This window comes from Vipera berus (assembly GCF_964194415.1).
Source record: "Vipera berus genome assembly, chromosome: 2".
Classification (NCBI taxonomy): domain Eukaryota; kingdom Metazoa; phylum Chordata; class Lepidosauria; order Squamata; family Viperidae; genus Vipera; species Vipera berus.
This window is the reverse complement of record NC_138203.1, coordinates 16,334,924-16,357,986: the sequence shown is the minus strand read 5'-3', so window position 1 is coordinate 16,357,986 and position 23,063 is coordinate 16,334,924. Positions and strand designations below refer to the sequence as shown.

Here is a 23,063-nt window from a genome sequence, read left to right as displayed (position 1 = left end):
CCTTGTGTTTGAGATGTCTGATGTAAAAGATGGACAACATTTTTCAAATTTGTTCCAGAAGACAAGAAAAAGAATCAGTGGATTTCAATTAGAAGAAAGGAATTTTGGTTGAATAACCAGGAAAAATTCTACTGACAACAACAGCTATTTAGTAATGGAACAGCATACTTAAAGAATTGGTGGATTCTCTTTTGCTCGAGATGTTTACAGAGGCTGGACGGCCAGTGGCAGTAGTTTGGAATAGATGATAACCAAAGTCTCTTCCAACCCTCACATTTTATACTTCTAAAATTCCCAATGTGATACCTCATAAATATTTGTGACTACAATTCCCATTAAACCAGCTAGTATTGTCAATAATTAGGAATATTGGGAGCTAAAGATAAAAAACAAACAAATGGAGGCTGGTACAGATCATATTGGGTTCAAGAGAATAAAAGTATAATTAAATTAGATTGCATGTTCAAATGACTTCTACCATTAAATATATTCCGTATCACAATTCTTTTATTTGGAATTAAGAATTCTATACATTTAAATGCCATTTCCTATTTCAGTGCCACAATCTTGAGTTTAATAAATCAACTTCCCCTGCCATACTGAACAGTACTACTTACTATTTTAATAATTTGATAAACAATATTTCTACCTGGATTATTTCTACAACTATAAATTATAGGGACCAATGAAGATCAAACAAACAAGCTGGGGAAAAATTAAAATGGCATAATGAATCAGACTCAAAGAATAAACCAAAGACTTTCCCTGAAATATTTGTATCATAATAGACAGAAGCAAACAATTTGGTTGTAAAAAAACCCTGATATTAAAAAATATCTAGCCTCAAAGAACAGGCAGACGACATGGATTGAGAGTTAAGCTTTGTATGTGAAGAATTTGAGTAGAAGCTAATGAGCTAGGTTTGCTTGGCTGACTCATAATAATCATTTACTCTTCCAAAAGATTTCCAGAATTCTCTTGGATCCTGTCCATCCACTTTCTTCTACAGTATTTCCTCAATCTCTACTTTACTTTAATTTATTAGTATCGGCCTTTAGATGTCCAAAGGGCCCTGTTAAGGCATGCAAATAATGAATCACTTGAGAATAAATCTCATGTCCAAAGAATGGGCTGGTTAATAATCACTATTTCATTACTGCTTCAATCACCAAAGAGTCAGAAACTAGAGGCTGTTGAGCTTTAAAGGGACACTGTTCCAGTATGTGTCTATCTTTATTTTGAATTAAAGTCAAAAGTACACACAATAGTTACACATAGACATACACAGACACACACTCTCTCCCCCCCCCATTTACAACCCTGTAATCCCTTAATTTGGGGTAGAGTTAGGGCAGGGGTAGGCAACCTTCCGCTCTTTTATGACTCGTGGACTTCAACTCCCAGAATTCCTGAGCCAGTTCTGGGAGTTGAAGTCCAAGAGTCATAAAAGAGCCAAGGTTGCCTACCCCTGAGTTAGGGCAACTGATAGAGTTGAGTGTTTCCTGACGCCAATATGGAGTTTGCAACAGATATTTTTTCTTTCTGCCCTAAGAGAGAAAACTTTTGTTGCTACGTGGGATTGAACTTTCAACCTTCCGAATAGGCCACACCTGTAGGCCACAACACTGCTCACATCTAAAAACCCAGTAATGGTGCTAAAGCAGGAACTAGGGAAACTATTTTATTTCAGTCAATAGTTTACTGAATCGTTACAAGCAGAATTCACAAAGCATATGCAGTGGTTCATAAAGTACAAGATCAAAAGTCAGAAAAAATAATGTATCTTTTCCCTTTGAAGAGAAGAAAGATATGAAAACCTGGAAGGCCACACTAAAGAAAAACCACAATCGATCCCACCATTGCAGGACGCAGGGCATGAAACAAATACAGGAACAATTTTGTCGAATGTCAGGAACAACCTGTGTACTAATAAGAGCAGTTTGACAAGTAGAACCCATGAAACCAGAGAGGCTATGAGCTCCTTTTATTTATTTATCAAATTTATTTGCTGCCCATCTGGCTCAAGGTGATTCTGGAGTGGCTTTTCAGTAAATATGCCCAACCAGAGTTTACACATCCATTTACTGGAGATTTTACAATTTGGAATCTTGTACTAGCTGGCACCTTCAGAATAATCCTATCAGTAAAACATGTGCAAATCATGAAGCTGAAACTTAATCAGAAAAAAAATGTATAGAATGTGAACCAAAACCTTAAATACCTTTCTATAGAAGAAACTGAACGTGTGGCACTGTCTTATTTTCTTTAAAATGAGAATTTCTTCTAGCTGAATAAATGTGTACATCATTAATGTCTTCCAGATTTTAGCAATCTGCTGTGTTCAGAAGTCTGCTTGAGAGGCATTCATTCATAATGCTCTAAAAATGATTCACTGTTAATATGGCTTTACTCTTCCCAGAATTGTTTACAAAGGTCTCCACACAGGCATCCAGGGTTGTAAGTTTAAAATCACAAAGAAGCATTAGAAATGCAGTTTAATGTGGCAATGTTGCTGGCCATAATCAGGAGCCTTGTTGCAATACCCTGCTGAACACGCCAACTGAAATAAAACATATACCGTATTTTTCGGACCATAAGACGCACCTGACCATAAGACGCACCCAGTTTTTAGAGCAGGAAAACAAGAAAAAAAATATTCTGAACCAAATAGTACCGGTATACTAGGAAGGAAGGAGGGGAGAGAGAGAGAGAAGGAAGGAAGGAAGGAGGGAGGGAGGGAGGAAGGAAGAAAGAGAGAAAGAAAGAAAGAAAGAAAGAAAGAAAGAAAGAAAGAAAGAAAGAAAGAAAGAAAGAAGAGAGAGAGAGAGAGAGAGAAGAAAGAAAGAAGGAAGGAAGGAAGAAAGAAAGGAGGGAGGATGGAGGGAGCAAGGAAGAGAGAGAGAGAGAGAGAAGGAAGGAAGGAAGGGAGAAGGAAGGAAGGAAGAGAGAAGGAAGGAAGGAAGGAAGGAAGAGAAGGAAGGAAGAAAGAGAAGGAAGGAAGAAAGAAAGGAGGGAGGAAGAAAGAAAGAAAGAAAGAAAGAAAGAAAGAAAGAAAGAAAGAAAGAAAGAAAGAAAGAAAGAAAGAAAGAAAGAAAGAAAGAAAGAAAGAAAGGTAGGTAGGTAGGTACCGGTAGTTTCTTTTCCCTGAATAGGTTTTCTAAGATGCCGAAGCAATTTCGAACAATTAGCAGTATTATCTTGCAAATGGGAAATCACTTCCAATAAACTTCGCAGAGAAACCTGCAGGGACAACTCCTCACGGCTTTGCTGGGGCAAGTCGCCTATGAGGTTTAGTTTAGCAAAAACTATTTCTTTAGCAGCGAGGTAAAAGAAAGAAAATGTACGCGCGCAGGGAAGGGGAGGCAGTCAGAAGGCATGGCAGGCACGTCCGTATTTCCTCCCCTGCCGACCAATCACAGGGGCACAGCGGAGAATTCCACGTCTTCATTCAATCACGTCTCTCCAATGGAGCTGATGGACTGCGTTGACTGAACGGGAGACAAGTGTTTTCGCTTACCTTCGGACCATAAGACGCACCTCATTTTTCCACCCACTTTTGGGAGGGGAAAAGTGCGTCTTATGGTCCAAAAAATACGGTAAATTCATCTGCTCACGCCCTTTCCGAAAGCACAGGGAGTCCTCAACTTATAACCAATTGTTCAGTGAGCGTTAAAAGTTAACATGATACAGAAAAAAAATTCCAACCTGTCTTTGCACTTACAACAATTGCAACATCCCCACGGTCACGTGATCAAAATACAGCAGTCCTTGACTTACAGCAGTTCATTTAGTGACCATTCAAAGTTCAATGGCACTGAAAAAAGTGACTTATGACCATTTTTCCTACTTAGGACCATTGCAGCATCTCCGTGGTCACGTGATTTACATTCGGATGCTTGACAACTGACTCACATTTAGGACAGCTGCCATGTCACGTGACCCCCTTTTGTGACCTCCTGACAAGCAAAGTCAGTGGGGAAAGCCAGATTCACTTAACAACAAAAGTGATGAGAAAAGTCATAAAATGGGGGCAACACTCACTTAGCAAATTTCTCACTTAGCCACATAAATTTGGGGCTCAATTGTGGCCGTAATTTGAGGAATACCCGTACTGTATAGGCGCATGTATTTATGATACGTGCAGCATCCTGGAGTCATCTGATTGCGATTTGTGGCCTTCCCAGGTTGACTTCTGACAAGTTGAGTTCCTTTAACAACTTGTGTGATTCACTTAGCAACCTCAGTGATTTGCTTACCGACTATGGCAAAAAGGTCATAAAATCGAGCGCAACCCGCTTAACAGTCGCTTTGCTTAGCAATAGCAATTCTGATGCCAATTGTGGTTGCAAGGCAAGGACTGCCTGCACGGAGTATGGGCTGAGATCTTAGATGTAGCCTGCAGAAGGAGGACTGCTATTCAGAACTTCCTTTTGACTTCATTTATCACTGTGAACTGATCCCATGGAGTTACAAAAGATTTATTTTTATTTTTTATTTATTTTTTATTTTAATTCCATTTATATCCCGCCCTTCTCCGAAGACTCAGGGCGGCTTACAAGCTTAGCAGTAGCCTTCATTCTATGTATATGCCTGCTTATTAGGGCTTTCACACACACCCCCAAGCGGCATTATTACAAAGTCAGCTTAATTGCCCCCAACAATCTGGGTCCTCATTTTACCTACCTCGGAAGGATGGAAGGCTGAGTCAACCTTGAGCCTGGTGGGATGCGAACCTACACTAATTGCAGGCAGCTGGTGTTACTTAAGGAGGCATTAGCCCACTGCTCCACCAAGGCTCTTTAAAAGAGCTCCAGACATGCAAAAAAACTTTTATCTACTCTCTACAATTAGTTTCAAAATACAGTAAATGGGTGGGTGTGTTGCTGCCTGCCTGATACAAGCCCCACTTGGTGTAATAAGAGTTGAAGACAGCGATTCAGACCAATGTTTCAGCCTTTTCAACGGATTCACCTTGCATAATATATAAGTCCATCAAGCTATACAGCTAGTCATTGAGATACAACCATCGATTGTGGCCATTCAAAGTTACAAGTTTAAAAAAAATGACTTGTGACTGGTCCTCGCGTTTATGAGCATCCCCATAGTCACATGGTCAAAATTTGAGTGTTTGGCAACCAGCTTGTATTTAGAATGCTGGAGGCATAGGGGGAATCACACAATCATCATTTGTTACTTTCCCAAACAGCTTTGAATGAGCAAAGTCAATGGGGAAAGCCAGTTTCATTTAATGACCCTGTGATTCACTTAACAACTGCAGTCATTGGCTTAACTGTGGGGGAAAAAGTGTAAAATCAGTTAGCAACGGAAACCTTGTTTAGCAATGGACATTCTGGTCCCAGTTGTCGTAAGTCAAGGACTACCTGAATAAATGTGTACATCATTAATGTCTTCCAGATTTGAATGAGCAAAGTCAATGGGGAAAGCCAGTTTCATTTAATGACCCTGTGATTCACTTAACAACTGCAGTCATTGGCTTAACTGTGGGGGAAAAAAGTGTAAAATCAGTTAGCAACGGAAACCTTGTTTAGCAATGGACATTCTGGTCCCAGTTGTCGTAAGTCAAGGACTAGCTGTATGTTATGGGTACTTTTCTTAGGTTAAAACTGTACAGTTTCTTACATGCTGCAAATACTATATTGTATGGCATTGATATTAGAGGGAATATAGGAGGTTTTTTTTAAAGTGTACCTATTTAGAGCGACTGTGATTCATACATCTTGAAGTACTGGTTCATCATAAAGATGGTTTCTTGAGTTAATTACGCAGTTCACATCTAAAGCTACATCATTATCTGTAGCACTGCAAACTCAAAGAACTTGTGTTTACATCTAGAGCTAAGCTAGCCTTTCCCAACCTGGTGATCTCTAGAGCTATGGAGTTCTTCTTCTACCCTTTGTTGTTGCAGCTATTGATTAATCAATTTACACATTTGCAAGCTGTTTACAGATTCTAGGCAGCTTACTCCGAATGGCAGAACATTGTGTATAAAATATAGAGCATTTCATGTATAATTTAACAAGACTAATATTAACCTTGATAATTAAGGCAACTGTCATTTTAATATGCCCCATATTAGAGAAGGCTGCGCTCAATGAAAACTAAAGCAAGGCACATTTGTACAAACAATGTGTCCAGACAATGCCTCTAAGCACCAGGGCTGAAAGATACACTGAGGTTGTCAATGTCTCTGGCCCATATTAAAGCTCAGAGAGGAGGGGAGGGAAGAATAATAATGGCCTATTGTTCTGTGCATGCCTATTAGTGCTCTACAGAACAATCATCTTTCCTATAAGAAATCTGACCTCAGTAATAGGGTAATACATTTCCAGACAGGGCATTCCAAATTTTATGACTGCTGAGTGCCATTTGCTTTACCCTTGGCTTTGGTTCTGGCCAAAGAAATGTTGATCATAATTTATACCATTTGGCTGGGATTAGAACTGACAGAAGAAATGGAAATGTATAGAATAAGAAGGCTGTTATTATCTGGGCAGGGTTACCGGTAGTCCTCGACTTACGACCACAACTGAACCAAAAAATTGTGTTGCTAAGCGAGGCATTTGTTAAGTGAATTTTGCCTCGTTTTACAACCTTATTTTTTACCAAAGTTGTTAAGTGAATCACTGCAGTTGCTAAGTTAGTAACGTGGTTGTTAAGAGAATCTGGCTTCCCCATTGACATTGCTTGTCAGAAAGTTGCCAGTGTGACCTCAGGACACTGCGATCAATATAAATATGAGTTAGTTGCCAAATGTCTGAGTTTTGATCACATGACCATGGGGGCGCTGCAGTGGCGATACGTGTGAAAAACAGTCACACAAGTCACTTTTTCAGTATTGTTTAACTTCGAATGGCCACTAAACAAACTTTTGTAAGTCGAGGACTATCCACTTTATTGAGTTAGCATTGTTTTATTGTAAACTGCCTTGAAAGCTAGTGTTCAGGACAAAAGACAACAATTTACCATAGCCAGATTAATGCTGGGAATTCTTTTTAAAAAAGGAAAGACTTTTAATTCAGACCCATGCAGTGGTGTTTTTAGGTTTTGAAACAGGTCATTACAGACGCATCCAGCATAAAGATAGTATGTTCCACATTCTAAATATGCCACGAAGAAAGAATTCCCGTAGGAATAGGGAATGAAGAATTGAATCTCTATGGAAATTTTAATTTTAATTTTAATTTTAACTGGGGTTTTATTTGTTCAGGGACGGATATAATTTTTTTAATCTGTTTTTAACTTTTGTATTTTTTGTTTTAATCACCCTGTAAACCGCCCTGAGTCCTTCGGGAAAGGGTGGTATATAAATAAAATAAAATAAAATAAAATAAAATAAAATAAAATAAAATAAAATAAAATAATAAAATAAAATAAAATAAAATAAAATAAATAAAATAAAATAAAATAAAATAAAATAAAATAATAAAATAAAATAATAAAATAATAAAATAAAATAAAATAAAATAAAATAATAAAATAATAAAATAAAATAAAATAAAATAAAATAATAAAATAAAATAAAATAAAATAAAATAAAATAAATAAATTCTCTATCATCCACGTCATGGTTGTCCCAAAGGAGCTTTTTTAAAACAAAGTGGATGCTCAGTCCAGTTACCTTTTGGAAAAGCACCCTTGGCAGAAGAATGGCAAGAGAAACCTAATTGAAAACTACTGTCCTACCTACAACAGGAACGAGCAATCTGTAGCCCTTGTTTATTCTCTTTTTGTGCAGCCTTCAGTCAAATTTCAAAACAGAGATCCATCCATTTGCTTTTTCTGCACAGAAAGAGACACTGAAGAAATTAAAAAAGAAAAGGAAGTTTTTCAGGAAAGGATTTGATCCTTGTTTCTGTCCCATCCACCACCTTCCGGGTTCATCCCCCCCCTCAAATTTACTCGAGAAAATCTGCCCTAAGTAGCATTATTTCTACTGTGAACACCGGCTACATTCATTCTCTCTCTCTCTCTCTCTCTCTCTCTCTCTCTCTCTCTCTCTCTCTCTCTCTCTCTCTCTCTCTCTCTCTCAAAAAATGAGCATCACTTACTGAATCTATTATCAGCAATATTATAATGGAGACAACTCCCAAATACAGCAATAAAATGTGACAAATCTTTACAACAGCAAGAGCAAGCATCCATCCTAGAGGGATAATAATTACCTCCTCATTTTGCAATTTCACAGCCCTGAAGACTTCTGAGAAATAATCAATACAGCAAAGCAGACTACATTTTATGGAATTAAATTGGAATGTTGACAGGAAGCCCGTTATAAAGCAATTCTATAATTAAGGCTGAGAATCAGTCTTTTAGAAATGCAGCCAACATCCCAGAATGGTCCTTTCTTCCAAAGAGTGCAAAATCTGACTAAAAAAATATATATCCAGATCACAGCACATTTTAAAAACTGTTTTAAGACAATGTATATTTATGAGCATGCTATGTAGCAGATGCATTGATTTCCCATATAACTCAGGTCTAAGTAGCATTTAAATTATGGAGGCTTGCCCCCCAAACATAATAGATTTAACAGGCCAATAATAATGCATCCCTACTCAGGGGTAAACCCGACTGGACTAAAATAGATTTAACCCTGAAGAGTTTTTCAGACTAGAGCCTGCAAAAATCTCAATAAACTTTAATAATTTAACTGAGCTTTGAATTAGGTGGCAAATCACAAAAAGAAAAGAAAGGAAATAAAATAAAGTATAAAAGACAGCTATTTTTTAAAACTATCATGCTTCATAATAAGTAAATTACAAGTTAGGTCCCTCGCTTTATAAATTAATAAGGTTTTAACTATTTGGACTGCAAAACCGCTCCTTGAAGACCTAAGGAGCTTGCACGTGGCTCACGGAGGCTCTCTCCACATCTTCTGGGCATGCTCAGAAAAAGCGAAGAGATACTCCAATAGATGAATAGAGCCTTTAAGAAGACACAGTACACCATAATCACAAAAGAGCCGTGGTGGCACAGTGGTTAGAATGCAGTATTGCAGACTAATTCTGCCCACTGCCCGGAGTTCAATCCTGAGAGGCTCAAGGTTGACTTAGCCTTCCATGCTTCAGAGGTCAGTAAAATGAGATCGCTGGGGGCAATATGCTGACTCTATAAACAGCTTAGAGAGGGCTGTAAAGGACTGTGAAGTAGTATATAAGTCTAAGTGCTATTGCCATAACTGCAAGCACATCTTTGGAGAGACTCCTCTGAAATGCCCCTCCAAATTTAGGCAGTTTGCATAGCCTAAACAAACATAGCCTGACATTAACCTGTAATTGCAAAATTGAACGGTGTGAACTGAAAATAACCCACCCTTTAAAAATCATAATTTTCAAAAGAGGCACTACATGAGCTTGCTGTAGCCACATTACTATTATAGGTTAATTCATTCATTGCAGCAGATGTTTGTAAACAATGCCACCATTATTAGAGATAGGATTTTAAGCCAAGTGACAGATTAAGATCATTTTACCTAGTTTAATAAATCAATATTAATCAAAGAGCCTTTCCACACACACCGCTTTCACACTTCCCATCACTGTTGAAGATATCAAACTGGAAAGTCTCTTAATGGTTTCCTATTTTGTCTGAACTTTATGAGTGATGGAGCAAGCCAGGAAGATAAACCAACCATTGTTTCCCAATCAGGTGAAACAGGAAGCTGAGGTTACTTAGAGGTCTGATTTCTGTCATATAACAGAAGAAGAGCAAAACTGTAGGCAGATGTCTACAAATAAGACATATGCCCACAACACGATTCCTCCTTCCATTGCATGACAAAAATCAGGCCAAGTTATTAAGTTTAGACTGTTATTGTTTAGTCTGCCTTTATGTTGGTTAATTTAGGGCAGAACACATACTTAATGTTCCCATGTTGTTGTTTCCCCTACAACAACAGCCTTGTGAGGTAGACTGGGCTGAGAAAGAATGACTGGCCTAACCAAGTTGACTTTCATGTCTAAGGGAGCACTAGAACTCACAGTCTCCTGATTATGGGGCCAACATCTTCATCACTACACCAAGCTGGCTCTCAGTTAGAGAGTTTGCAATAATATATTTGTATCTATTTATGTCTACCAGCAGCATTCCCATTTCAGAATATGGGGCCTAAAAGAAATCCTGGTTAGATCAAATCAAACTTCCAATATTTTCAATCATAATGAGCCACTGAAGAAAACCCACAATCATAATATGAAATAAATGAGAACACATGTTTATCCTAATATGATTTTTTGAAGTTCACTGCCTATGACCACAGAAATTCCAGTTGCTGAAAAACCTACTCTTCAAGATTAGCCTTTTAGATTATTGTTTTTCAACCTTAGCAACTTTAAGATGTACGGACTTCAACTCCCAGAATTCTCCAGCCAGCATGGGCAAATTCAGTTTGGGGAGTTGAAGTTCATACTTTTTAAAATCGCTGAGCATGTTTTACATCAATGGATATATTATATATTACAACAGTAAAGTTATATGCAATGTTCAAACAGGAACTTACATCAAACTTGGCCGATGCCACTGTGTCGTTCTGTTATTATGATTGACATAGTAGGTGCGCCCAAGGTTGTCCACTTTCTCTTCCCACCCAGGAGGTAAGGGAGGTGGGGGTAATTCTTCCTGGCGCTGAGAGGGGGAATCTCCTGAGTCGACTACTTCCCAGCCATGCTTTAAAGAGGACAAATTAAAAAGCTACATTTAAAGCCTGAAAGCCTTTATGTGTGCAATTATCATTATAAACAATGGAAAGAATCTTTCCTTTACTCCATTTCCAATAATCACATTAATCTAAAAGGAAGATGAGCCAGAATTTAAGATGATCCTTCAAAAAAGGAAAATGGTCAGAAAAAGCATATTAAGATGACATTCCCAAGTGTGAAAGGTAAACTGACAAAATAGCTATTCTACTTTTCAGAGTCAATTGCATTAAATTTATAACACTTATTTATACAGCAAACCATTTGTCTACAAACTGAACAAGATCTCACTTTGGTGAAAGCAAGGATAAAGAACAGAGCTTCCGTCCACAAATCTAAGACAGTGATAACATGTTAAAGAAAGTGCTTCTGTAAATGCACATTCAGAGATGTGCTGGGGATGTGCCGGGGATTTCAGAATTGCCAAATTTTCAAATCCCTGTGAGGAACATGAATTGAGTCACGAAATAAACTGTTAGCTATTACCTATTCTACAGAGCATCTTTAAACTGGAAGACAGGGTGCAGTTTCCTAGTCATCTTAATCACCTTTGAAAGCAGCCTCATGCAGAGCAGATTAAAGTATGCATGGGGTTACCAGAGATCAAGTTGGAGTCAGCATTTACATACAAACACTTATATTTGGAGTATATTACAACATTAAACTCTGCAGAGTAGTAGATTTGCTCCCAGCAACCTAGCACTGCTAATCAGAATAACAATTCAGTTCTGAAACATGATGCTGGAAGAAATGCATGCTTGCTTCATATCCTGGAAGAAGAATTCATTCAACTACAGTGCGTTTGAAAAACAATGCTTCATGCTAAAGGCTTGTATGCAAAGGTTAAGATAGTTCAGATCTGAATTATTTATCCTGATGATGGTAAAAATAAACTTATGCTGCTTGCAAGGCTGATTTGGTCTAAACTGTGATGTAATGAGAGGGCTATATCTACCACAATCCTACTTTACCACCTTCTGAAGTCACAATAGTCCACATATTGTAGTAAGATATTGGAGGCTTCTTCAGTTTTAGCAATGTAATTCCTGGCTGTGACCTAACTAGGAGACCTGAAAAGTAGTAGGCTAATCCGTTAGACAAGGGTCCTCAACCCCCTCCAGGAACTGAGCCACACAAGTGAGCGAAGTCCAATCTGCGCATGCAAGGGATCCAGACAGCGCACAAAACCACACCCTCCCCTGTCTGTAGAAAAATCGTCCTCTACGGAACCGGTCTCTGATGCCCAAAAGGTTTTTGGGGGGGGAGTGCTGCTCTAGACCGATGTTTCCTAACTCTAACGCCTTTAAAATGTGTGGACTTCAACACTCAGAATTCCTCAGCCAGCAATAATCCAGTCAACTTGGGGAAAAAAGACACATATGTCTGATTCAAAAGGCTTACCTCCGAATCTTCTCTCTGATCACTGTCATCCTCTTGACCACCGTTTTTTGGCATGTAAGCCATCTTCAGCCTCAAAAATCCTTTTACTCGAGATTTGTGACTATGGAAGGAAAAAAGCCATTGTAAATATAGTTGTGATTTAGAATACTTGTTGGAGCTAGATAAGCACTTTAAACAAAAACAAAAAAGTAGGGTATACAAAAAAGATCTCACCTTCTTGGTCTAAGAAGGAAATCTTTAAACGTATAAGGTCTTTCCATAGTTGGGTCTTCAGTCTATTGGTGTAATAAGAATAGCAAATAATTAATGCTGAAGAGCAGACACCTAAATATCCTGGTGATAGTAAAGTTACAAAAATCTTAAACAATAATTACGGTAATTAGAAGTGCTTTTTTCGGCATGGACAGTAGTTCCATAACTGAGCATTTCCACTAGGTGTCACCCTCAACGCCATTAATTGCTCAGAACGAACTATCACAATCTTTGTGTAAAAAAACGTGGGGACTGGGGAGATAAAGAAACACCTTGTTGAGTAACAATTGCTATGAAATTACATGTGCAGGCATCTATTCAGACTTTCTCTTTAACTATTAATTGGGATCAAAAAACACATTTAACCATGTATGGTCCAGCAGACCATAACTCTAAATAGTATACTACTAATAAAGGATTACAAACCAGAATGACTAATTTGACATGTTGCAGTATGTCAAGTGAAAATACACTCTTCACAAAACAAGTTCACTACCTCTACAACCTAAAAAGTAGCCTGGACAGGAAATTTGAAAAATGTTGTCTGAAGAACTTGAGGTGGATGCTCCAATTCTGGACCCTGAACGGTTATTGCTCAGTGGCCTCTAAAGTTCAATCCCTGACATCTTCACAAGAGGTTTGGAAAAGGACAGTGTCTGGAAATGGGGAAAACTGTTTTTGATATTGCTGAACAGTTGAACGAGTATTTTTTTTAATCAAGTATAAATCCACATCTTACATTCTTTCCCATTACCACCCGACTCTCATATAATATATTTTTCTCGTAAATCTAGTTTTTAATCATCTTCAGAGAGTTATTATTTGTGAACGAGCTGTGATAATGTTACAACTCAGAGATGTAATCTTTAGAATGGAAAGACTTTGCATGTTTCTTCAATAACTCAACATGTTCAAGCAATTCACTAACAGTTTAAAGCAGAGATCTGAGGATTGATTACAGTCTTCCCAAACAATTCACATAAAAGTACTGGGGGATGTTATGTCTATGGGAAAAAGATGCACTGCTTTCATGTGGAAAAAGAGAATGAAATGGAAAACAGCAATTCTGGTTTTAATACTGAAGAAATCCATTTCAGAATGAAACAAATACATTAGAAGAAGTTACTCAAGGGGTACCTAATACAGATTACAATACTGTTTCTAAAGGTGTTAAAGAAAAGGGCATTAAGAAATATTTCAGATTTAAGTTTGCAAAACAGTTTACAATTCCACACCTACATTATCAGTATTTGGACAGGTGTCAAATTAAATAAATATAAATAAAAACAGGGCTTTTTCTATTTGAATAGAGAGCTTTTTACAGTGCACTGATTTTCTATCTGAACTAGTACTTCCGGATAGGGTTATATCTACAATTACTATAATTCCCTAAGAGCTTTAGGTGGTGGAAGATTGATTTGAAGTTGTTGTTGTTGTTGTTGTTGTTAGTTGCGCAGTCGTGTCTGACCAATCGCGACCCCATGGACAACGTTCCTCCAGGCCTTCATGTCCTCTACCATCTTCTGGAGTCCATTTAGGCTCCCGCCTACTGCTTCAGTGACTCCATCCAGCCACCTCATTCTCTGTCGTCCCCTTCTTCTATTGCCCTCAACCTTTCCCAGCATTAGGCTCTTCTCCAGTGAGTCCTTCCTTCTCATTAGGTGGCCAAAGTATATGAGTTTCAACTTCAGGATCTGGCTTTCTAAAGAGCAGTCAGGGTTGATCTCCTCTAGGACTGACCAGTTGGATCGCTTTGCAGTCCAAGGGACTCGCAGGAGTCTTCTCCAGCACTATAGTTCAAAGGCTTCAATTCTTTGGCGCTCAGCCTTTCTTATGGTCCAACTTTCACTGCCATACATACATTGCAACTGGAAAGACCATAGCCTTGACTATACGCACTTTTGTTGGCAGGGTGAGGTCTCTGCTTTTTAGTGTGCTGTCTAGATTTGCCATGGCTTTCCTCCCCAGGAGCAAGCGTCTTTTAATTTCTTGGCTACAGTCCCCGTCTGCATCTTGGAGCCCAGGGAAATAAAATCTGTCACTACCTCCATTTCTTCCCCATCTATTTGCCAGGAATTGAGAGGGCTGGATGCCATGATCTTGGTTTTCTTAATGTTTAGTTTCAACCCAACTTTTGCACTCTCCTTGTTCACTCGCAACAAGAGGCTCTTTAGTTCCTCTTCACTTTCTGTCATTAGAGTGGTGTCATCTGTTGATATTTCTCCCAGCAATCTTAATTCCAACTTTTGATTCATCTAGCCCTGTCTTTCTCATGATGTGCTCTGCATATAAGTTAAACAGGCAGGGTGACAGTATACAGCCTTGCCGGACTCCTTTCCCAATTTTGAACCAATCAGTGGTTCGGTGTCCAGTTCTCAATGTTGCTTCTTGACCCGCATATAGGTTTCTCAAGAGACAAATAAGATGGTGTGGTACTCCCATCTCTTTAAGAACTTGCCAGAGTTTGTTGTGATCCACACAATCAAATGCTCTAGCATAGTCAATGAAGCAGAGGTAGATGTTTTTCTAGAACTCCCTAGCTTTCTCCATGATCCGGCGTATGTTGGCAATTTGATCTCTAGTTCCTCTGCCTCTTCGAAATCCTGCCTGTACTTCTGGTAGTTCTCGATCCACATACTGCTGGAGTCTAGCTTGTAGGATTTTAAGCATAACTTTAGTAGCATGTGAAAGGAGTGCAATGGTGCGATAGTTTGAACCTTCTTTGGCACTGCCTTTCTTTGGAATTGGAATGTAAACTGATCTTTTCCAATCCTGTGGCCATTGTTGAGTTTTCCAAATTTGCTGGCAAATGGAGTGTAGCACTTTTACTGCATCGTCTTTTAAGATTTTGAATAGCTCACCTGGAATACTGTCACCTCCACTAGCTTTGTTGTTGCTCAGTTTTCCTAAGGCCCATTTCACTTCACATTCTAGGATGTCTGGCTCGAGGTCAGTGATCACCTCATTGTGGTTATCAGGGAAGTTAAGCTCGTTCTTGTATAGTTCTTCTGTGTAATTTTGCCACCTCTTCTTAATCTCTTCTGCCTCAGTTAGGTCCCTGCCATTTTGGTCCTTTATCATGCCCATTTTTGCATGAAACGTTCCCTTCATTTCTCCAATTTTCTTGACGAGATCTCTAGTCCTCCCTATTCTATTGTTTTCTTCTATTTCTTTGCATTGTTCATTTAAGAAGGCATTCTTATCTCTTTTAGCTATTCTCTGGAATTCTGCATTCAATTGGGTGTATCTTTCTTTTTCTTCCTTGCCTTTCGCTTACCTCCTGTCCTCAGCTATTTGCAAAGCTTCCTCAGACAGCCATTTTGCTTTCTTGCATTTCTTTTTCTTTGGGATGGTTTTAGTTGCTGCTTCTTGTACAATGTTGCGAACCTCCGTCCATAGTTCTTCAGGCACTCTGTCTATCAGATATAATTCCTTAAATCTATTTGGCACCTTTACTGTATATTCGTCAGGGATATGATTTAGTTCATACCTGAGTGGCCTAGTGCTTTTCCCTACTTTCTTCAGTTTAAGCCTAAATTTTGCAACAAGAAGCTCATGGTCTGAGCCACAGTCAGCTCCTGGTCTTCCAAACTTGCCTGTTATTCTGGTTATCTTTTGGCTTCCTACTTTAACATTCCAATCCCCCAAGATAATAAGGACCTCATTTTTTGGTGTTAGTTCTATAAGGTGCTGTAGGGCTTCATAGAACCGGTCAACTTCATCCTCTTCAGCACCAGTGACTGGGGCATAGACTTGGACTACTGTGATATGAATGGTTTGCCTTGGATTAGAACTGAGATCATTCTGTCATTTTGGGGATTGTATCCCAGTATTGCTTTTCCTACTCTTTTATTGACTATGAAGGCTACTCCATTTCTTCTGAGGGATTCTTGCCTGCAGTAGTATACCTGATGGTCATCTGAATTAAATTCACCCATTCCTGTCCATTTTAGTTCGCTGATTCCTAAGATGTCGATGTTCAGTCTTGTCATCTCTTGTTTGACCACGTCCAGCTTTCCTTGATTCATGGATCTTACATTCCAGGTTCCTATGGAGAAAAAATCTTTACAGCATCGGACTTTCCTTTTACCACCAGATACATCCACAGCTAAGCATCCTTTCGGCTTTGGCCCAGTCGCTTCATTCTTTCTGGCGCTACTAGTACTAGCCCTCTGCTCTTCCCCAGTAGCATATTGGACGCCTTCCGACCTGAGGGGCTCATCTTCCAGTGTCATATCGTTTTGCCTTTTGGTACTGTCCACAGGGTTTTCATGGCAAAGACACTGGAGTGGGTTGCCATTTCCTTCTCCAGTGGATCATGTTTTGTCAGAACTCTCTGCTGTGACCTGTCCGTCTTGAGTGGCCCTGCACGGAATAGCTCATAGCTTCATTGAATTACGCAAGCCCCTTCACCACGACAAGGCAGTAATCCATGAAGGGGTGATTTGAAGATAGACCAGAAATTAAACACAGAAACCACAAACTACAGTATATCCATCCCTAAAAATAACAGAACAATCAGGACATTTCCCCAACATTATTACCAAATTGTAATATTTAAAATTACAGGAGAAAATGTTTAAACAGCTGGTTGGTTAAAAATTGTATTAACGATTTTTAATTTTCATTTGTTTCACATATAAACAAATATATGTTTTGCTCTGGACTCTAGTCCTCATTTTGGAGGGCAAGAAGGGAAATGTACATCCTTGAATTCTGGTGACATGGTGTGTTGAAAATGGCAGCACTTCTTCAAATAATACAGTCTCAGTTTTAAAAGGATTGAAACAATGCTTAGCTTCACACTCCTATAAGTAACATTTGGACAGCAAATGGCCTTAACATGCTGTAGCAAATGACAATTATATAAAGAGCACTTTCTGAGGATGGGATGACTTATCATTATTGTTAATCATCATGTTGGTGACAGGACCTGCTAATGATTTTAAAACTCAGAAAATGTGATTGGAAGAATATCAAGGAAAATGTAAAAAGGGGAGAGAAGTAAAATGTAAAAAATAAACCTCAAAGTAGAAAAAAAAAACCCAAATTGTTCCATCTTTGTTTTGTGCACCAGTGCAATTACAGGCCAATGGAAGAACAAAAAACGAGATTAAAGTTGCAATGCACTCTGTATGGTTAACAGTAATGATTAATGATAGGAATAAAGAGATGAATCCTGGTTAAAGAAATTGGAAAGGTCTTGGTAATGTTGTAAATTTTTAATATAGATAGTTAACTCCAAAATGAAACTGCATAGACATGTCTTTAAAACTTCCAGTACTTAAGGAAATCGACTAGAACAGCTGCAGCAAAGACATACTAAATTTCCAGACAAAGATGAATTTATATGACTCAGGACACCAATGAAAGTGCTAAAACAGTCTAGAATTGTTCTTCTTTTCCACTCATTACCAACTGCGAGTCTCAGCAAAAACTTGGACTCTTTTCCTGATCCAATATTTTAGTTGTCTGTTTAGTACCCAAAATTTAATATCCAAAGGTTTCTTTATCAATCTATTTGGGACTGATTCCTTCCCTAAAGGAGAACAATAGATTTTTTTCCCATTATGACATGATACAGTTTCATTTGTGAGGAAAAACGTCTTTCAGAACTGGATTTGTATGTTATATGCAGGGACCATCAAAAATGTATATATATTCTTTCTGGTTCTTTCAAATACCTATGCAGACATACGTCTTATATTTGTTGCTGAGAAGCATATGCAGTTAAAATTTTGCCATGTAACAGAGAAGCATCTGCTATTGGATACCTCCATAATTTATTCTACACCCCTCTGGAAATTAGATATTTACTTCTTTACTGGACCACCCCAACTTTCAGCCTCTTAGGGAACTATAATACTCAAGGCAAACACAAATATACTGGAAAAAAACAGCTGACAAAGCTGAAAGTAGCAAATTAATTCCTACAGAACAGCTGCCTGGCAAGTAATGAAAAGACTCCATCTAGTTTGTTATTTAGACTTAGGGTTATACAGTCCTTGAAAGCCTCTTTCTTGACCACCAACTCTCCATAGGTTCCTGTTTATCAGGAAGATGGAAAAGGAGGCATCTTAGGGACTAGGTAAGGATAGATGAGAAGGGGCCAATCTAACTTTCTACCATGATTCAAGGAAAAATTTACACAAGCCCTTTTCTGAGGATTAAATACATGATATTTAGATTAAGATGCAATCAATAAATTTGATACTGGTGGGAAAGAAGTACTCTGGATTTTCGCTGTCTGCAACAATTTGTCTTCTTAGTAGCCTGCTGGAACTTGCTAGCTAAAATCTGTAATTAACAGCATGAGGTGGGAAATGTCCAAAATAATTCTCCACAATTTATTTTCAGTGGAACAAATTCCATTTTTAGAAATGCATTATTTAGCATCATTACTGATTGGTATTATATAAATGTATGAATGCACACTTGAATTGGATGCAAATTTAACAATTTGGTATTGGATACCACATGCTGGAATAAGAGGAAATTACTATTATCATCTATCCATCCCTACAAAGCAGATAACAGATATGTGCACATAGCTGTCTTCGTGGATTCATTTTTTTTTCTTTAAAAGCTGAACAATGTAAAGAAATTGTTTCATACTGAATTACCAACTCTAACCATGTAAAAATGTTGTATTTAGTGCTGGCTATTCTGATAATGAGAAATGCTTGATAGTGGAGCAGAAAGAACAGCATATGAATAAGGTAACATTTTTGGTCAATATAAGATGTATATAACTGTTAAATAAGTCTATAAAATTAGCCTACAACTTATTCAAGTTTAAATAAAAATGATCTTCTGTATACCTATGAAAACGTTAAAGTACTGCAGTTTTGGCAGGCGGGAACAGTCAAATCCACATGTGAAAAGTTCAATTAACTATTTTATTGCTCATGCCTATAATACAGGAATTTTCTCACACTGGCAGTTTGTATCTGAGCCAGACTTATTTAAGGTTCAACAGTATTCAATGGGGTGGGGGTGGCTGGGGTGCTGGGGTGCCGGATCTTGCCCTCTTGTGCCTATATAGAGATTCTAGACTAATTCCCATTTGACTCCTCCCTCGGCTCAGCCAGTCTCTCTCCAACAAATTTAGACAATGGATTTTGTCATTTTAAAAGTCCATCATAAATCATAATTGGGATGGAGAATGATGTTCCCATTTGACTAAATAGTAACCTTAGTTATGGAACATCTACAGATACTTAATATTTACAAATTCTTGAATTCCACTACTTTTTAGAATAAATCATGGTGCCGCATTGAATCCAAACCCATATAAATGCCACTCAAAATGTCAGAATGAGCATTTAGATGTTTACTAGGCAGTCCTCACTTAATGACTGAACCATTCAAAGTTACAACAGTGCTGAAAAAGTAACTTTATCACAGGTCCTCACATTTATGACCATCACATTTAAGATGCATGTACTTAACTCCTAGAATTTCCCAGCCAGCGTGCATGCTTGCTGGGGAATTCTGGGAGTTGAAGTCCATGCATCTTAAACTTGTCATGGTCAAGAAATCCTGCTCTACAAGGTGAACCCTGTGGATGTCTAATGAATAACAGTAAGTATCTTACAAATCCTATCTACTTTTGATTTAGGTCACTCTTGAATTAACCTCTACAAAATAGAGAGGTTAAAGCACAAAAAAGGTTCTTACCGGAAGATGATTAAGTGGCACATCCACTTGACCTAAAAAGTCGTCTCTGGTCTGTTAACAAAATAGAAAAGATTTAGAATAATTTGTTGTTAAATCAGTAGTCATTGACATTAATTTCAAATCAGTTTTTGAAGCCATTTTAAATTATACTTTAATTATTGTACACTTTAAAGTCTTGGCTTTGTCAGAGCATTTCAGTTACATGTATTTCATATAATGTTTTTGTCCTTGAGCAGCCTGAATAAACATAACCAGAGACAGAACCTAAATATTTTATCTCCACCCCCCACCCCCGCTGCCTTAATTTCAAGCTAGTCACAAAAATGCTGCTGAACTGAATGTTGGAGGGTAGATGAAGTCAATTGATCATTTTATCTTGCTTGATTCATTTCAAAACAGGAATTCTATTTTTTAATGATAACATTTGATAAAAAGAACAGAAAAAACAGTAATGTTTATTATTCTATGTACAACGCATATTAGGATTTTCATGCTGGGAAAAGCAAGATATTCTGTCTGAAAAGATTAATGTCTCATTTTTTAAGTATTATTGGACACACTCACTTCCTTTATATGTTATCTTCTCTGTTTGCTACAGTAGACAGACCTAACTCACATATGGAAAGCACCAAACAATTTCTACAGGCAAAAAGAAGGAGGAGGGGGAGGAGGAGGAGATGCTATACAGAGAGAAATTAATGTGTGTACAGTATATCTGAAACCCAGGACACTGCATCAAAGTTTGGGTCCCATTACCGTATTTTCCGGCGTATAAGATGACTTTTTAACCCATGAAAATCATCTCAAAAGTTGGGGGGTCGTCTTATACGCCCAGTCGTCTTATACGCCGGAAAATAGTACATAAATCAATCGAGCACCGTTCTTGCAAAGCAACTTCAAGCCTCCTTAGTCCAGTCCCCCCTCCAACGTGACTCTCCCTTCCCACCCCCAAGAGCCTCTCAGCCCCTTCCCCTCCCCCTTGCAAACGCCAGACCCCGGGAGCTCTTGCGTCTATTCCAAAGGGTGGGTGGAAGGAAAAGCCCCTTTCGGCTCTGGCTTGGCTGCAAGTCAGCGAGCCCGGGAAGGCACGCCCTCCCCTCTCACTGTGGAGGAAGCAGGGCAGGCTGGCGTCTGGCGGGAGCCGGCAGGGCAGTCCTGCGCATGCGCGCGCTCCCTGGCTCCTAAGGAGTCCTCGGGGAGCCATGGCAGGTGCCTCACGCTCTTCCCTCTTGAGGCAGCATCGGCGGAGCCGTCTGGCATCGGGCGGGAGCCGGCAGGGCAGTCCTGCACACGTGCGCACTCCCCGGCTGCTAAGGAGCGCTCCTTAGCAGCCGGGGAGTGCGCGCGTGTGCAGGACTGCCCTGCCGGCTCCCGCCCGACGCTCTTCCCTCTTGAGGCAGCATCGCTCCCCGGCTCCTAATGAGAGAACCTCTCCACTTTACTAAGAAGATTCTTCTCTCTATGGATCGGCTGTCAGGTTTGGGGAGATATCAGATTCTGCAAATAACTAACCTGCAAGTCTAGCTATTCCCCCCTCCCCCAATTTATGCTCAAGTTACAACAGTCTTGTGATTGGTAAATGGCTTTTCATGCTGTTAACAGAAAGCAGAAAGCTTTTACCAATGATTTTGCCTGACTTGTCAGGCATCTCCAAATTCAGCAGCATGGCAGAATGGGGGCTATACTCACAAGACAGGAATCACACGTCAGCATAAAAAACCTATTTCGGGACAGTTTTCTGCCTGCTCAAGAACGACTGAGAAGCTTTTTAACTAAGACCCAAAGAAAGGCCTGTAGATAGTATTTATTTTAAAATAAAGAAGAACAGAGAATCCATTTCGAACGCCTGAGAATACTTCAGCATGTGCAAAAAGGAAGGAGATTCAAAGATGCTGCAACCTGCATAGCTATTATAAATAATCTCTCTATTCCCATCTGGAAACCTGAAAACTTGCAATCTCAGCTGCGCAAATTCAAAACCAAAGAGGCGTTTCACTTTGCAAACAGATGTCCACAATGCAATTAATATCAACAAAGGCTGATAGAGCGTCATGTCACAAAAATGTTTATTCTCACACGCTTTAGAAAGCTGACATTTTGCTTGTTTGTATGTTTACATTTTTGTTAAACGTGATGAGTATATTTTTAAATACAGGTCTTTTTTCACATTACAGAAAATAAAAGACTCTGAAGCAGAAAATTATACATGTCTATGTAACTTGAATTGAGATTTGCCAAATACTATAGGACAGAGTTAGTACAAAGCACTGGAAGCATGTAGTGTAAGCTAACACGCTCCACACGCCATTAAATCTTAATTTGTTTGGTTTGGATTTAATGTGATGTGTGAACTCCTCATTAGGACTTAGTACCCACACAAACATGTTGAGGTTTGCTTAAAAGATCACAGAAATAATTCTGGCTTATGTTATTCATGGGTGCAGCCAGAGTTTTATAATTTTAAAATGCACGTCAGCTTCACCTTTATGTATCCACTGAAAATAACAACATATACATTAGTTAGCCTATTTTTTAAACTAGAAAATCTGAAAAAGTCTTCTTGAACAATCTGGAGTAGGATTTCCCACTTTAATTTTTTTTAGATTTTCCATTTTTATTCTTTGCACTTTTGTATGTCCGTGTATACTTCTCCTAATTCTGTCATTTCCTATTATGGAAGGATCTCTTAAAGACCTACACTCATACACAGAGAAACCTCACCATACACAAAGAAACTTCTCAAAGCTGTGAACCATCCCACTGGTGTTATCTGCATGATTAATGAAAACAGAACCAACCATGTTAAAGGCCCAAGGTCACTCTTTCTGGCCTTTAATTTGCATCACTGATGTATCCCTTGATAAAAGTAGATTTTGAAACCATTTAAATTGCTATCTTCTTGTAATAAGAATTAGGCTGTAAACTACCCCTAACAGCTATAGTATTTCATACTCAGCATGATGTCCGTAACATCAAGCTTCCCAACTGTGAACACATTAAAACCTGCCACTATGA

At 38.7% G+C, this 23,063-nt stretch overlaps 1 protein-coding gene across 11 annotated transcripts in view; it reads right to left on the bottom strand.

Moving 5' to 3' along the window:
• The window catches only part of NEDD4L (NEDD4 like E3 ubiquitin protein ligase), a gene marked incomplete at its 5' end in the record, with an annotated part of 305,674 nt that overhangs the window by 73,322 nt on the left and 209,289 nt on the right, over positions 1–23,063 (bottom strand). For all 11 annotated transcript variants that reach the window (XM_081320525.1, XM_081320526.1, XM_081320527.1 and 8 more), the window contains 4 exons: positions 10,520–10,686; positions 12,117–12,216; positions 12,330–12,391; positions 20,049–20,099. In XM_081320525.1, coding sequence (XP_081176651.1) covers positions 10,520–10,686; positions 12,117–12,216; positions 12,330–12,391; positions 20,049–20,099 — 380 coding nt within the window. The remainder of the gene's footprint in view (positions 1–10,519; positions 10,687–12,116; positions 12,217–12,329; positions 12,392–20,048; positions 20,100–23,063) is intronic.